The sequence below is a fragment of the Mustelus asterias genome, chromosome 20, assembly GCF_964213995.1.
Source record: "Mustelus asterias chromosome 20, sMusAst1.hap1.1, whole genome shotgun sequence".
Classification (NCBI taxonomy): Eukaryota; Metazoa; Chordata; class Chondrichthyes; order Carcharhiniformes; family Triakidae; genus Mustelus; species Mustelus asterias.
The window spans coordinates 60411649-60424206 of NC_135820.1; the positions used below are offsets into that span (position 1 = coordinate 60411649).

The 12558-nt window shown below is 45.8% G+C and overlaps 1 protein-coding gene across 2 annotated transcripts in view; it reads right to left on the bottom strand.

Moving 5' to 3' along the window:
* ptprt (protein tyrosine phosphatase receptor type T) overlaps positions 1-12558 on the bottom strand; it is a 999403-nt gene that overhangs the window by 686234 nt on the left and 300611 nt on the right. For both annotated transcript variants that reach the window (XM_078236146.1, XM_078236147.1), the window contains exon 6: positions 538-831. In XM_078236146.1, the coding sequence (XP_078092272.1) occupies positions 538-831 (294 nt within the window). The remainder of the gene's footprint in view (positions 1-537; positions 832-12558) is intronic.

A 12558-nucleotide genomic window follows, 5' to 3' on the forward strand; every position in this document is an offset into this window, starting at 1 on the left:
GGAATTAATTTAACATTAAACTTCCTTCGAAATATAGTTGCTGGGGAACAATTGTAAATGGGTTGTGGTAAATGTGGTCAAACAGTTTTGCGAGCTACACTTCAAATATTTATATAATCCTCAAGCTTCATCATGATGAGTGTTGCAAGGTTGGTTAGCTACAATTAAAAGAAAATTTGGTCGCTATTTATCCCTCTGTTGGCTGATACAACAATGGATCAGTTGAGTTCTTCAGCAACAGTTAAATCTTCCAAAAGGCTGATCATCCCTGTAAACAAATATGTTTTTCTCTGCGAGTATACGCTTTAAAAAAAATCGTCTCCATCAGGTAGTTTAATTATCTACAGTTGACAAAGGACAAAACACTTACCAGCGCTCACAAGGAATGAAATATAATAGAGGTAATGCTACCATTGATAAAATACTGTCTCCATTTATAATATTTCATGTCAGTTTTGTTTTCAAAACCATTTTCCTCATTTGCCATAAACTTGCTTCTGTTCCGCAATGAAATGTCTAATGCTGCCATCACTTTACCTGCACATTTGGTCCTCGTGGTAAGAGGAGGCCCCGGAGGCCCTGTCCCCCCATCCCCAGGTCGTGTCAGCAGAACTCGTATTTCATATTCCACGTCTGGGTCAAGATGCCATAACTTGTAGGTAGGGGAATCCACTATATGTGTTTCGGCCCAATTTCCTGCAGTGGTACGGTACTCAACTTCCTTCAGGATGATGGGGCCATCTCCAATTATAGAATTTGCATTGGGCTTGATCCATAAATACGTTGCACCGACTGCCAAAAGCTCTGGTGGAGCGATAGGTGTGGGTGGATCTGCAATATAAAATAGAGATAATTTGCTCAATAGCTGACAGATTGAGACTCAAAATGTATTCTGAGCAGACCATTATATTCTCGGGTGTAAAGATGCACAGTTAATTCTTCTGAGGATGTACTCTGCAGTTTAGCTTATGAAGGGTGTATATTTATAGATTGTTTAAGTTGAGCTATTATTGTCACAAGTAGGCTTATATTAACACTGCAGTGAAGTTACAGTGAAAATCCCCTAATTGCCACACTCTGGCGCCTCCCCGAATCCACAGAGGGTGAATTTAGCATGGCCAAAGCTAAGCATGTCTTTCGGACTGTGGGAGGAAAGTGGAGCACATAGAGGAAATCCACGCAGACACGGGGAGAGCATGCAGACTCCACACTGACAGTGACCAATGCTGGGAATCGAACCCGGGTCCCTGGCGCTGTGAGGCAGTAGTGCTAACCACTGAGCCACCGTGATGGATGTCACACATTGTGCCAGTCTGCACAGTGAAAAAACATAACTGGAAGAGAAACTAACCTCTGCCATATTAAAAGGCTGATTTAATCTAAGCAGCAATATTTGTTTATCTGGCATCTCCCTTATACAATGCGTTTGTTGATCTTTTGCACTGCACTGTTATCAGGGCCGGAATTTTACCATCCCACCTGTGGGAATCAGAGCGGGCGAGGGGCGGACAATGGAAAGGTCCATTGACCTCGGACAGGATTTTAGGATGAGCGAGTCCATAAAATCCCATCCCAGATGTGCAACCTCTCACTGTGTTGGTAGCTTCAAAATCACTAGTTTAAGCCTGGCTATCATTTTGCATCCTTCATTTTGTGGTTTGTATTCATATGTTCCTTATCATTTTCTGCTGAAATTGATGGAAGCCATTTTAATAAAAACAAAACCAGCATTATTGGAAACCAGCCAGCGTTGTTAAGTAGACAGCCTTAATTCTCAGACAATTAAAGAATAAATAAACCATTAATGGATATGTTAGAAAGGCTGGAAATGTAACGTGGAACACAAATGTTTATATTTTTTGTAATTTGAAGCATATTTTTTCCAACACTTGATCATTAATACAGGCTTTTAAAATGCTGCGAGAGGAAAGATTAATGTGTGTTTCTCAGGCCACAGAATAAAGAGGTAACATGAATGTTAACCTTGACTGGGAGAAGGACTAAATAAGCCATTGTCAAAGGGACTTCAACTCCATACAATGGACAGCCAAGTTGATTAATTATTGGTTGAGACCCAAGTCTACCCCAAGATAAGAGATATTGGCCACGATTCTCCGATTGCGACCCACAACTTTTCTGTCGGGTTGCCGTGGGAGACGCACGTCTCTGACCTTGATCAGGGATTTGCACATGCGCAGGGAATGCATCACATCTCCCAGGGCCGGCGAACAGTTGCAGGCCAGACCACGCTGGAAACCAGTGGGGAGGCATGTAAGTCATTTAAATCTTTTTAAAAGATGTTTTAAATATGTATATGAGTTAATTATCGGGAACTTACCGGTCCCGCTTGAATCTCCCACCCCGCCAGGAATACTTCATTCCGGCAGGGTTCAGACTAGCTCCCCAAGTTCGGGGAACTAGCAGGAGACCCCATCGGAATGAACGGGGGGCAATTGGGGCCCTCCAGGAGGTCGGGCAGTGGGGGAGTGGTGCCTCCTGGGCATAGGCACCCTGGCAGTGCCAGCCTGTGCCTCCTGGCACTGCCCAAGGGGCAACGTGCCCATGCCCAAGGGTACCTTTGCACTGCCCATTGGGCATCGGGCAGTGCCAAGGGGGCGTGGCCTATTGTGGGCAGGGCCTAGGGGCAACCAATGGGGGTGGGGGATCCCGCTTCCACTCTGCATTGGGATCGGTCTGGGCTGGAGGGAGGGCAGCAATTGGGGCGGGCTGGGGGTGGTCTGCCGGGGGGGGGGGGGGGGGGGGGGGTGTGGGCCTGCCTCCAGTGGGATCTGACCCCAGGGGGGTCAGTGGTGGGGCGGGGGGGGGTTTGCCAGGGTGAGGGGTGATCGCCACTACTGGGGGGGGTGCGGTGGGCTGTGCATCGGGGCGCTCCGGGACAGTTGGAGGGGGGTCAGGGCTGACCCGGGAATTGCTGTGGGGACCGCGATCGGGCCGTGGAGGGGGCTGGAGGGGCAGCACTGCAGGGGTCCCGGGCTGGCTGTGAGTTAATCACGGCCCCCTGGGTTTTTAATGATATTCACGACTGGGACCTCTGCAGTGCACAGAGTGCGGAGACTCAGGTGAGAAGCTGAACTGACAGAATAGTCGGGATTTAGAATAGTTCTCCCACCAATTCAGCACTTTTGGGAGAACCGCAGCCATTGTTTGAGAAGAAGCATTGTCTTAAAGCTGAGGCAATAATCATAATTAGCTAAAAACCTTGGGCTAATTCTTCTTTCATTCTTGACAAGTTATAGACCAATTGGCTATTTTTCCATCAATTGGCTAAGGCGGGCTTTGAACATTTTAAGACGTAAAAAAAAGTGGGTGAAAAGAGAGATGTTAATGGAAAGGTGCTGAGAGCTGTCTTCAATGTTTTTGGAGTTGTCACGACATGACTTGGTCTGTGAAAGGTGGTGAGAAAGTTGTTAAAGTTAAGCTTTCTCCTCTTACTGTTGATTACTGTGAATTGTTTTTAATTGATACTTTGCTTTGTATCTTTCTGACTTGTTAACCTTTCAATGGTTAATAAACTCTCTGAATTCATCACTTGAAGTGTTCTTTCTTGCCGTATGGCTAAGTCTTTAGGACCTGATGTGATTTGTGATGGGGGAGTGGGGGGGGGGTGGCTGCTACAAACAAGTGAACCCCATAAACCTTAGCTCAGGTGAATTAAAACATCACTTATAAGCTCTCCATTTGTGAAAGTCTGTGAAATAGTATGACTGAGTCATACATTTCTGTAAGGAACAGCAAAGTCACAGAATAAATGAATAGTAAGGATTCATTTTGAGTTTCTACACAGTACTCTGCAGTTTGGAGTTATTCAGTAAATGAAGAGTGTAAGCTAGTTAATATGAAATATTGTACCATCCTCGGTTGATTTGCCAGATAATGGAATTATAGTTCATATCTTCCCATTTATTTTGGAACTTATATAATATTCAGCTTGCTATAATAATCAGAATTGAAATTAACATTGACTGATTTAAGAATAACATTGATTTATAATTGTCGATTACAGATCAATCAGCTTCATGCCAGCGGTGGAGAAGCTTTGAGACAATGGAATCATTTAAACTACAAGGGCGGCACAGTACCACAGTAGTTAGCACTGCTGCCACACAGCTCCAAGGACCTGGGTTCAATTCCGGCCTTGGGTGACAGTCTGGAGTTTGCTCGTTATCCTCGTGTCTGCGTGGGTTTCTCCTGGGTGCTCTGGCTTCCTTCCACAGTCCAAAGATATGCAGGTTAGGTTGATTGACCACGCTAAATTGCCCCTGAATGTCCTAAAATGTGTAGGTTTGGTGGATTAGCCACGGTAGATGTGTGGGGTTACATGGATAGGGCGGGGGAGAGGGCCTGGTTAAGATAGACTGTCAAGAGAGTCGGTGCAGACTTTGAGAGGCCGAATGGTCTCTTTGGCACTGTAGGGATGCTGTAGGAATATGTGGAGTTGGGATGAGTGGAGAGTGAAAACTGAAAAATTTCAAACCTGACCCCAACCCACCACCAATCTATCTATTTCTGGTTTTAACACAGGTAGATCGGGGGTGGTTGGTGATCAACCCACTTTCAGAAGACTTGTCAGTCATCAAAATCTTCTGAGGAGGCTGGGTGCCTCCATTTCCATATGATTTATTTTTCTATTTATTAATATCGGTATTGGTTTCCCAGGACATGGGGAGTTGTTATGATCTGGAGTGCATTGCCTGAAGGGATTCAACTGTAAATTTTCAAAATTGGCAAATCTTCTGGAGTCAGCATAATTATATATATTTTTTTTAATGATAGGCTCCCGGTGTTATCTCCCATTCTGCAGAGTCGCTCATTTGGTGTGGGAGGAAATTATTGGAATTCTTTCTGCTGTGCACCAGATGTCCAGTGGCCCATGAGTTATCTATTTCTTAAAAAAAGTGTACTTTATGATATGCATCTTGCCTGGTTGCAAATGATTACTTTAGATTAATTATGTTTAATAAAGCACCCTATCAATTTATATATCCCCCCCTCTGCCTCCATGGTAACGAAGGATGCTGGGAATGCAGAAAATACAGCAGATGGTACACTTTTGTAATCAGCATTTCTTTTGCATATATTCACCCATAATAGATCACATTCAATAGCCACTGTCACTGTGGGTGAAAGGTTCTGGAGATAATTATGCATGTACTGCTGGTGGAATAACTCTCTGCCAGATTTCCCCATCCCAGACATCTAAAATGGGTGTATAAATATTGAGAAGTCTGTGTGGAGGCCATCGATTTCCCTGCTATCTCTACAAAGGATACTTGACTTTGCCTCGAGCTTTTCATTTGAATGATTACCAGGGAATATAGGCAGTGCGGTGGCGCAGTGGTTAGCACTGCTGCCTTAGAACACTAGGGACCTGGGTTCGATTCCAGCCTTGGGTAACTTTCTTGTGTGGAGTTTGCATGTTCTCCCTATGTCTATGTGGGTTTCTTCCAGGTGCTCTAGTTGCCTCCCACAGTCCAAAGGTGTGTGGGTTAGGTTGACTGACCATGCTAAATGGCCCCTTAGTGTCAGGGGGACTAGTAGGGAAAATACGTGGGGTTACGGGGATAAGGCCTGGATGGGATTGGTGTCGGTGCCGGCTTGATGGACTGAATGGCCTCCTTCTGCAGTGTAGGGATTCTGTGATGATAATCTTCGATGATTTCAGTGTCTCTTTAACATTATAATATTGCGATGTTTAAATACAGGAATTTTGGGCAGTATTAAGTGTTACATTCATGCTACTCTGCAATTAATAATTCTGTCATCCTAAAAATAGTCTTTCTTATTCAGACACCTTCAAACAAGAGATTTCGGTAACTGGCAACTGGTTAATTTGAAACAGGCAATGAGAAAATATAGGAGAATGTTATTGAGAAATACAGGAGAATGTATTTCTATCTGAGACTTGAACATCTTAAAACTCTGTGATTCTGCTTTGACGTATTGATTGGAATTTTCAGGAATTCTCAACTTTCAATTACTTTTCTCATTGCAAAACTTTTCAAATGTTTTCTCAAGATTGCAAAGGTAATTGACTTCTTTCACTTTTCCAATCTTTTCCAGTCACCTCCACAAGATTACAAGATAACAACAGATGAGGGAATCCATTCATTCCATCTTAATTCACACATCCCGCGCACTTAAGTCCTTCTGTTTCTTGTATCGTCCAAGAGATGTTGTCTCCATTCTTTTTGATGTATTGATCACACTTTTGCGCAGGTTTAAGCATCCCGGTTCCAATTTCGATCAACATGTGTCTGCTTGTGCTACTTCTGCAATTTAGTATCAACATAGAATCATAGAATCCCTACAATGCAGAAGGAGGCCATTCGGCCCATCGAGTCTGCACCGACCACAATCCCACCCAGGCCCTACCCCCACATATTTTACCCGCTAATCCCTCTAACCTACGCATCTCAGGACTGCAAGGGGCAATTTTTAACCTGGCCAATCAACCTAACCCGCACATCTTTGGACTGTGGGAGGAAACCGGAGCACCCGGAGGAAACCCACGCAGACACGAGGAGAATGTGCAAACTCCACACAGACAGTGAAGTTTGCACATTCTCCTCGTGTCTGCGTATTTTACATTTTCCATAATGCTCATTCTGTATGGGCGGCACAGTGGCATAGCGGTCAGCACTGCTGCCTCGCAGCTCCAGGGATGCGGGTTCGATTCCTGGCTTGGGTCACTGTCTGTCTGTCTGGAGTCTGCATGTCCTCCCTGTATCTGTGTGGGTTTCCTCCAGGTGCTCCCACAGTCCAAAACAAAAATGTACAGGTTAGGTGAATTGGCCATGCTAACTTCTCCCACAGTGTACCCAAACAGGTGCTGGAGTGTAGTGACTAGGGGATTTTACAGTAACTTCATTGCAGTGTGAAAGTAAGCCTACTTGTGACTAATAAATAAACTTTTACTTTACTTCATGAGATACCTCCAGAAATCAACTTTCAAATGCCTCCTTTTGTGGCTGAAAAGTACACGTTTCTCCAGTATTGTGTCTTTGCTCTGTCATGGTTAGCACTGCTGCCTCACAGCGCCAGTGACCCGGGTTCAATTTCGGCTGAGGGTGATCGTCTGTGTGGTGTTTGCACGTTCTCCCCGTGTCTGTGTGAGTTTCCTCCGGGTGCTCCGGTTTCCTCCATCAGTCCAAAGATGTGCAGGTTAGGTGGAGTGGCCATGCTAAATTGCCCCTTAGTGTCCAAAGATGTGTAGATTAGGGGGGATTAGCCATGAGATAGGGCGGGGTGGTGGGCCTGAGTAAGATGCTCAGTCAGAGAGTTGGTGCAGACTTGAAGGGCCAAATGGCCACCTTCTGCACGGTAGGGATCCTTTGACTCGAGCACTTCATAGAATCATAGAAACCCTACAGTACAGAAAGAGGCCATTCGGCCCATCGAGTCTGCACCGACCACAATCCCACCCAGACCCTACTCCCATATCCCTACATATTTTACCCACTAATCCCTCTAACCCACGCATCTCAGGACACTAAGGGGCAATTTTAACATGGCCAATCAACCTAACCCGCACATCTTTGGACTGTGGGAGGAAACCGGAGCACCCGGAGGAAACCCACGCAGACACGAGGAGAATGTGCAAACTCCACACAGCCGGGAATCGAACCCAGGTCCCTGGAACTGTGAAGCAGCAGTGCTAACCACTGTGCTACCGTGCCGCCCACTTGAATGTCTCCTTTGTATCTCGGTTACTAGAGCTGGACACAGTGGTTGGAATTCTCTGATTTAACAATTGAAATCAATGTTCTATGTTTTTGTTCATTGCTGCTTTGTATGGTTGGTCATTTTGAAACTTAAGTCTATTTTTAAGACCTACTTCTTTCAACTTCATACATCGCTGTTACAATACCATTCATGGAATTATATGAGAAACCCATCTTTCCATCCTACAGACACTACAATTGCTTGCTTTAAATTGTCTCTTCCATTGTTCTGTCGATTTTTATATTCTTCCCTTCTGGCTTAACTTCTTTTAATCCCAGAAAACGGGAGGACTTTTCCAGCCATTCACCAGCTGAGCGCCAAATTCTCCGTCCTCGCTGCATACATCGGGTTTCACACTCCTGGTCTACCAAAGTCCCAATTAGTGGAACCGACTGCTGATTTAAATGACAGGCTATGTTCTTACACGTTCATACACTAAGTGTCTACACTTCCCGCTGCCTCGGCAAAGCAGCCAGCATAATTAAGGACCCCACGTACCCCGGACATTCACTCTTCCACCTTCTTCTGTCGGGAAAAAGACACAAAAGTCGAAGGTCATGTACCAACCAACTCAAGAACCGCTTCTTCCCTGCTGGCATCTGGCTTTTGAATGGACCTACCTTGCATTAAGTTGATCTTTCTCTACACTCTAGCTATGACTGTAACACTACATTCTGCACTCTCTCATTTCCTTCGCTATGAACAGTATGCTTTGTCTGTATAGCGCGCAAGAAACAATACTTTTCACTGTATGCTAATACATGTGACAATAATAAATCAAATCAAATCAAATCATAATAAAAACCCCTGCCTGACTCTAGACCCAGCCCTATGAAAATAGGAATTATTGGGTTCAAGGGCGGGACTTCTGATTTCGGAGAGGCTCTGTGTTGTGGCGAAAATCCAGGCTAATCAGTCATTTCGATCGGTAAAATTAATGCTGTTTCGCTCCGTAGATACAATCAGACCTGATGAGTTTATCCAGACTTTTCTGTTTTACTTAAAGCTAACGTATTGTTTTATTTGGCTTATTCGGCAGTCTCCTTTATAATCTATTTGCCACAGTTGTTTCCTTGTACTTTAGTTCCCCTCTCAGCATACTTGTCAGATCAATCTCACATTTTGAAATGCTGACTACCAAAAGATGGCAAAGTGTTAGGGTCTGACTGAAAGCTGGTGCGCTTCTCTCCAGAGAAACAGGCCAATTTTCCCCTCCAGAACTTCTAAAACTTTTGTAAAAAAAAACAGGGGGGGCATGTTTCACACCATCATGTTCAGGGGCGGGGACTAAACATGTCAGCAAAGCCCTGCTGCACTGAGATCATAGAATCATAGAAACCCTACAGTATGGAAGCAAGCCATTTGGCCCATCGAGTCTGACCAACTCCCCGATGGAGTATCCTACCCAGACCCTATTCCCATAACCCCACGTATTAACCCGTCGATCCCCCTCCTAACCTACGCATCTTGGGACACTAAGGGGCAATTTTGGCATGGCCAATGATTCTAACCTGCACGGGCGGCACGGTAGCACAGTGGTTAGCACTGCTGCTTCACAGTTCCAGGGACCTGGGTTCGATTCCCGGCTTGGGTCACTGTCTGTGTGGAGTTTGCACATTCTCCTCGTGTCTGTGTGGGTTTCCTCCGGGTGCTCCGGTTTCCTCCCACAGTCCAAAGATGTGCGGGTTAGGTTGATTGACCATGCTAAAATTGCCCCTTAGTGTCCTGGGATGCGTAGGTTAGAGGGATTAGCGGGTAAAATATGTAGGGATATGGGGGTAGGGCCTGGGTGGGATTGTGGTCGGTGCAGACTCGATGGGCTGAATGGCCTCTTTCTGCACTGTAGGGTTTCTATGATTTCTATGATTTCTATGAATAGCACAGTGGTTAGCACTGCTGCCTCACAGCGCCAGGGACTTGGGTTTGATTCCCGGCTTGGGTCACCATCTGTGTGGAGTTTGCACGTTCTCCCTGTGTCTGCGTGGGTTTCCTCCGGGTGCTCCAGTTTCCTCCCACAGGTTAAGTTGATTGGCCATGGTAAATTGCCACATAATGTCAGGGGGACTTATAGGCTAAATGCATGGGGTTATGGGGATAGGGCCTGGGTGGGATTGTGGTCAGTGCAGACTCAATGGGCTGAATGGCCTCCTTCTGCTCTGTAGGATTCTATAATTCTATCTTTGGATCAAGGTGCCACTTTTAAAGGGCACCCCACTCAGAGCAAAAATAACCTCCCCCCCCCCCCCCCACACCCTGGCAACCCAACCAGGGGCTCCACCACCTCATAATCATAGCTGGCATCTCTCTGCCCTCCCAAACAGCCAATGCCAGCAGGCCCCTCTCCCCTCCCGCTGAACACCGTGGCATCAGATCTGCCCTCACCCCAAACAACCATCACCAGCATCCCCATCGTTCCCACGTCCCCACGTCCACTCTCCCCACCCCCACAAATAAATGATTCCCCCTCCCCTCCCCCACATGAGGCTCCCACTAGGGTCCACACCTGGCACAGCTTGGCACTGCCAGTTTAGTATGGTGCCAATTTTGGAGATTTGATTTGATTTATTATTGTCACATGTAGGAGCACACAGTGAAAAGTATTGTTTCTTGCGCACTATACAGACAGAGCATACTGTTCATAGAGAAGGAAATGAGAGAATGCAGAATTACAGTCATAGCTAGTGTGTAGAGAAAGATCAACTTAATGCAAGGTAAGTCCATTCAAAAGTCTGACGGCAGCAGGGAAGAAGCTGTTCTTGAGTCGGTTGGTACGCGACCTCAGACTTTTGTATCTTTTTCCTGACGGAAGAAGATGGAAGAGAGAATGTCTGGGGTGCGTGGGGTCCTTAATTATGCTGGCTGCTTTGCCGAGGCAGTGGGAAGTGTAGACAGTGTCAATGGATGAGAGGCTGGTTAAACGTCTTTCTGAAAGTTACTAGATCATGCTGCATCATTTGTTTCATTGGTAATTTTGTGGGCGTCCTCTGGGATTGGAATTGTCACGTTATACACCAATTATCTACTGATGACGACCACGACTAAATTCCCATCCATCAATTCAGCAGCAGCGATGGGGCAGAGATGGTATCTTCAACAATATTCAAAGAAATCTGCTGCCCTCTTGTACCTGGGGCTGCATTTTAATTTTTAACATCTGTGTGGCCCATGGTGATGACATTCTTAAACATATTGTGTTCTTTTTAAATTATGGTAACCACGATTCGCTACATGCTGCCGACTTTTAATTAGTCTTATGGAGATTCTGTACTGATTCTGTGAATATGCGCACATTAGTGGCATAAACATGTTGAAAAAAGCTAATGCATTTTAAATGGGTTAAAACCTTTTCTCAGATCATCGCAAAGCAGTTTTTAAATGTGGTGAGATTGATCTTTCACCTCTTCGTCATTTTCAGCTTTTGAAGAATTGTTATAAAAAGGGCCCTCCCACTCCCTCGCTGCCCTGAGAAATAGGCAATGGACCGTCCCTTTGACCTGGTGTCAGGTCTTGTGTTAATGATTCTCCCTTGACTATGTTAGGTAGTAAAGTTCAGGATTTTGGAACAGTAATGATAAAGCAATGGCAGTATATGCCCCAGTGCCAATATTGTACAATGTGGGGCGGCTGGGGGTGGCAGTGTTTCCATGACCTTGCTGCCCTTCCCCCTCCTCGGTGGTACCACCGGGTGTGAGAGTGCGAGATGTGGCAGCACATCCTGTGGATAATGTGGAGCTCACAGTTGACGCTGAATCATTGCAAGAGCATTTTCACACACACCTCCGATTGAGTGACACGGGCAGGGTTCCAATTAAAATATTCAAATGATGTCAGGGCTTCCAATGTATTTTTTGCATCAGTCACCATTTCCACGGAACTATCTCAACCCACTCACAAGCCACGGGCACAAGGGGTCAGGGCCCACCCATTTACAGTGCCAGTTATAGCGATCATTAGCTGCAGTAATAGAAAATTGGAAAGAAGAATGGTAATTTTTCTTATTCTTTCCTTCATCCTTATCATTAAGGGTCACTAGCAAGGCCCAGCAATTTTTGCCCATGCCTATTCACCCTTGAGAAGGTGATGGTGAGCTACTTTATTGAACTGATACAGGCCATCAGGTGTTGGTACGCACGCAGCGCTGTTATCGAGCAAGTTCCAGTGCACTAACAGTGATGGAGGAATGGTAATACAGTTCTTTATCAGGATGATGTGGAGATGACGGTGTTGGACTGGGGTGGGCACAGGAAGCAGTCTCACAACACCAGGTTAAAGTCCAACAGGTTTATTTGGTATCACGAGCTTTCGGAGCGCTGCTCCTTCATCAGGAGGCCGATGAAAGCTCGTGATCCCACATAAACCTGTTGGACTTTAACCTGGTATTGTGAGACTTCTTACTGCGCAAATCAGGATGGTGTGCCTTACTTGGAGGTGAACTTGGAGAGGATGATGTTCCCATTCACTGATGTTGGGTGGCATGGTGGCACAGTGCTTAGCACAGCTGCCTCATAGCGCCAGGGACTCTAGTTCAATTCCAGCCTTGGGTGACAGTCTCTGTGAGGTTTGCATGTTTCCCCGTGACTGCGTGGGATTCCTCCGGATGCTCTGGTTTCCTCCCACAGTCCAAAGCTGTGCGGGTTAAGTGGATGGCCATGTTAAAGTTGCCCCTTAGTGTCCCTAGATATATAGGTTAGTGGGGTAAATAATTGGTGTTATGTGTTAAACCTGGGTAATTTTTGGTGCAGAGGCAAAGGTCTGAATGGCTTCCTTCTGCACTGTCGGGATTCTATGACTCAGTTGTTGCCCACGTCCTTCTAG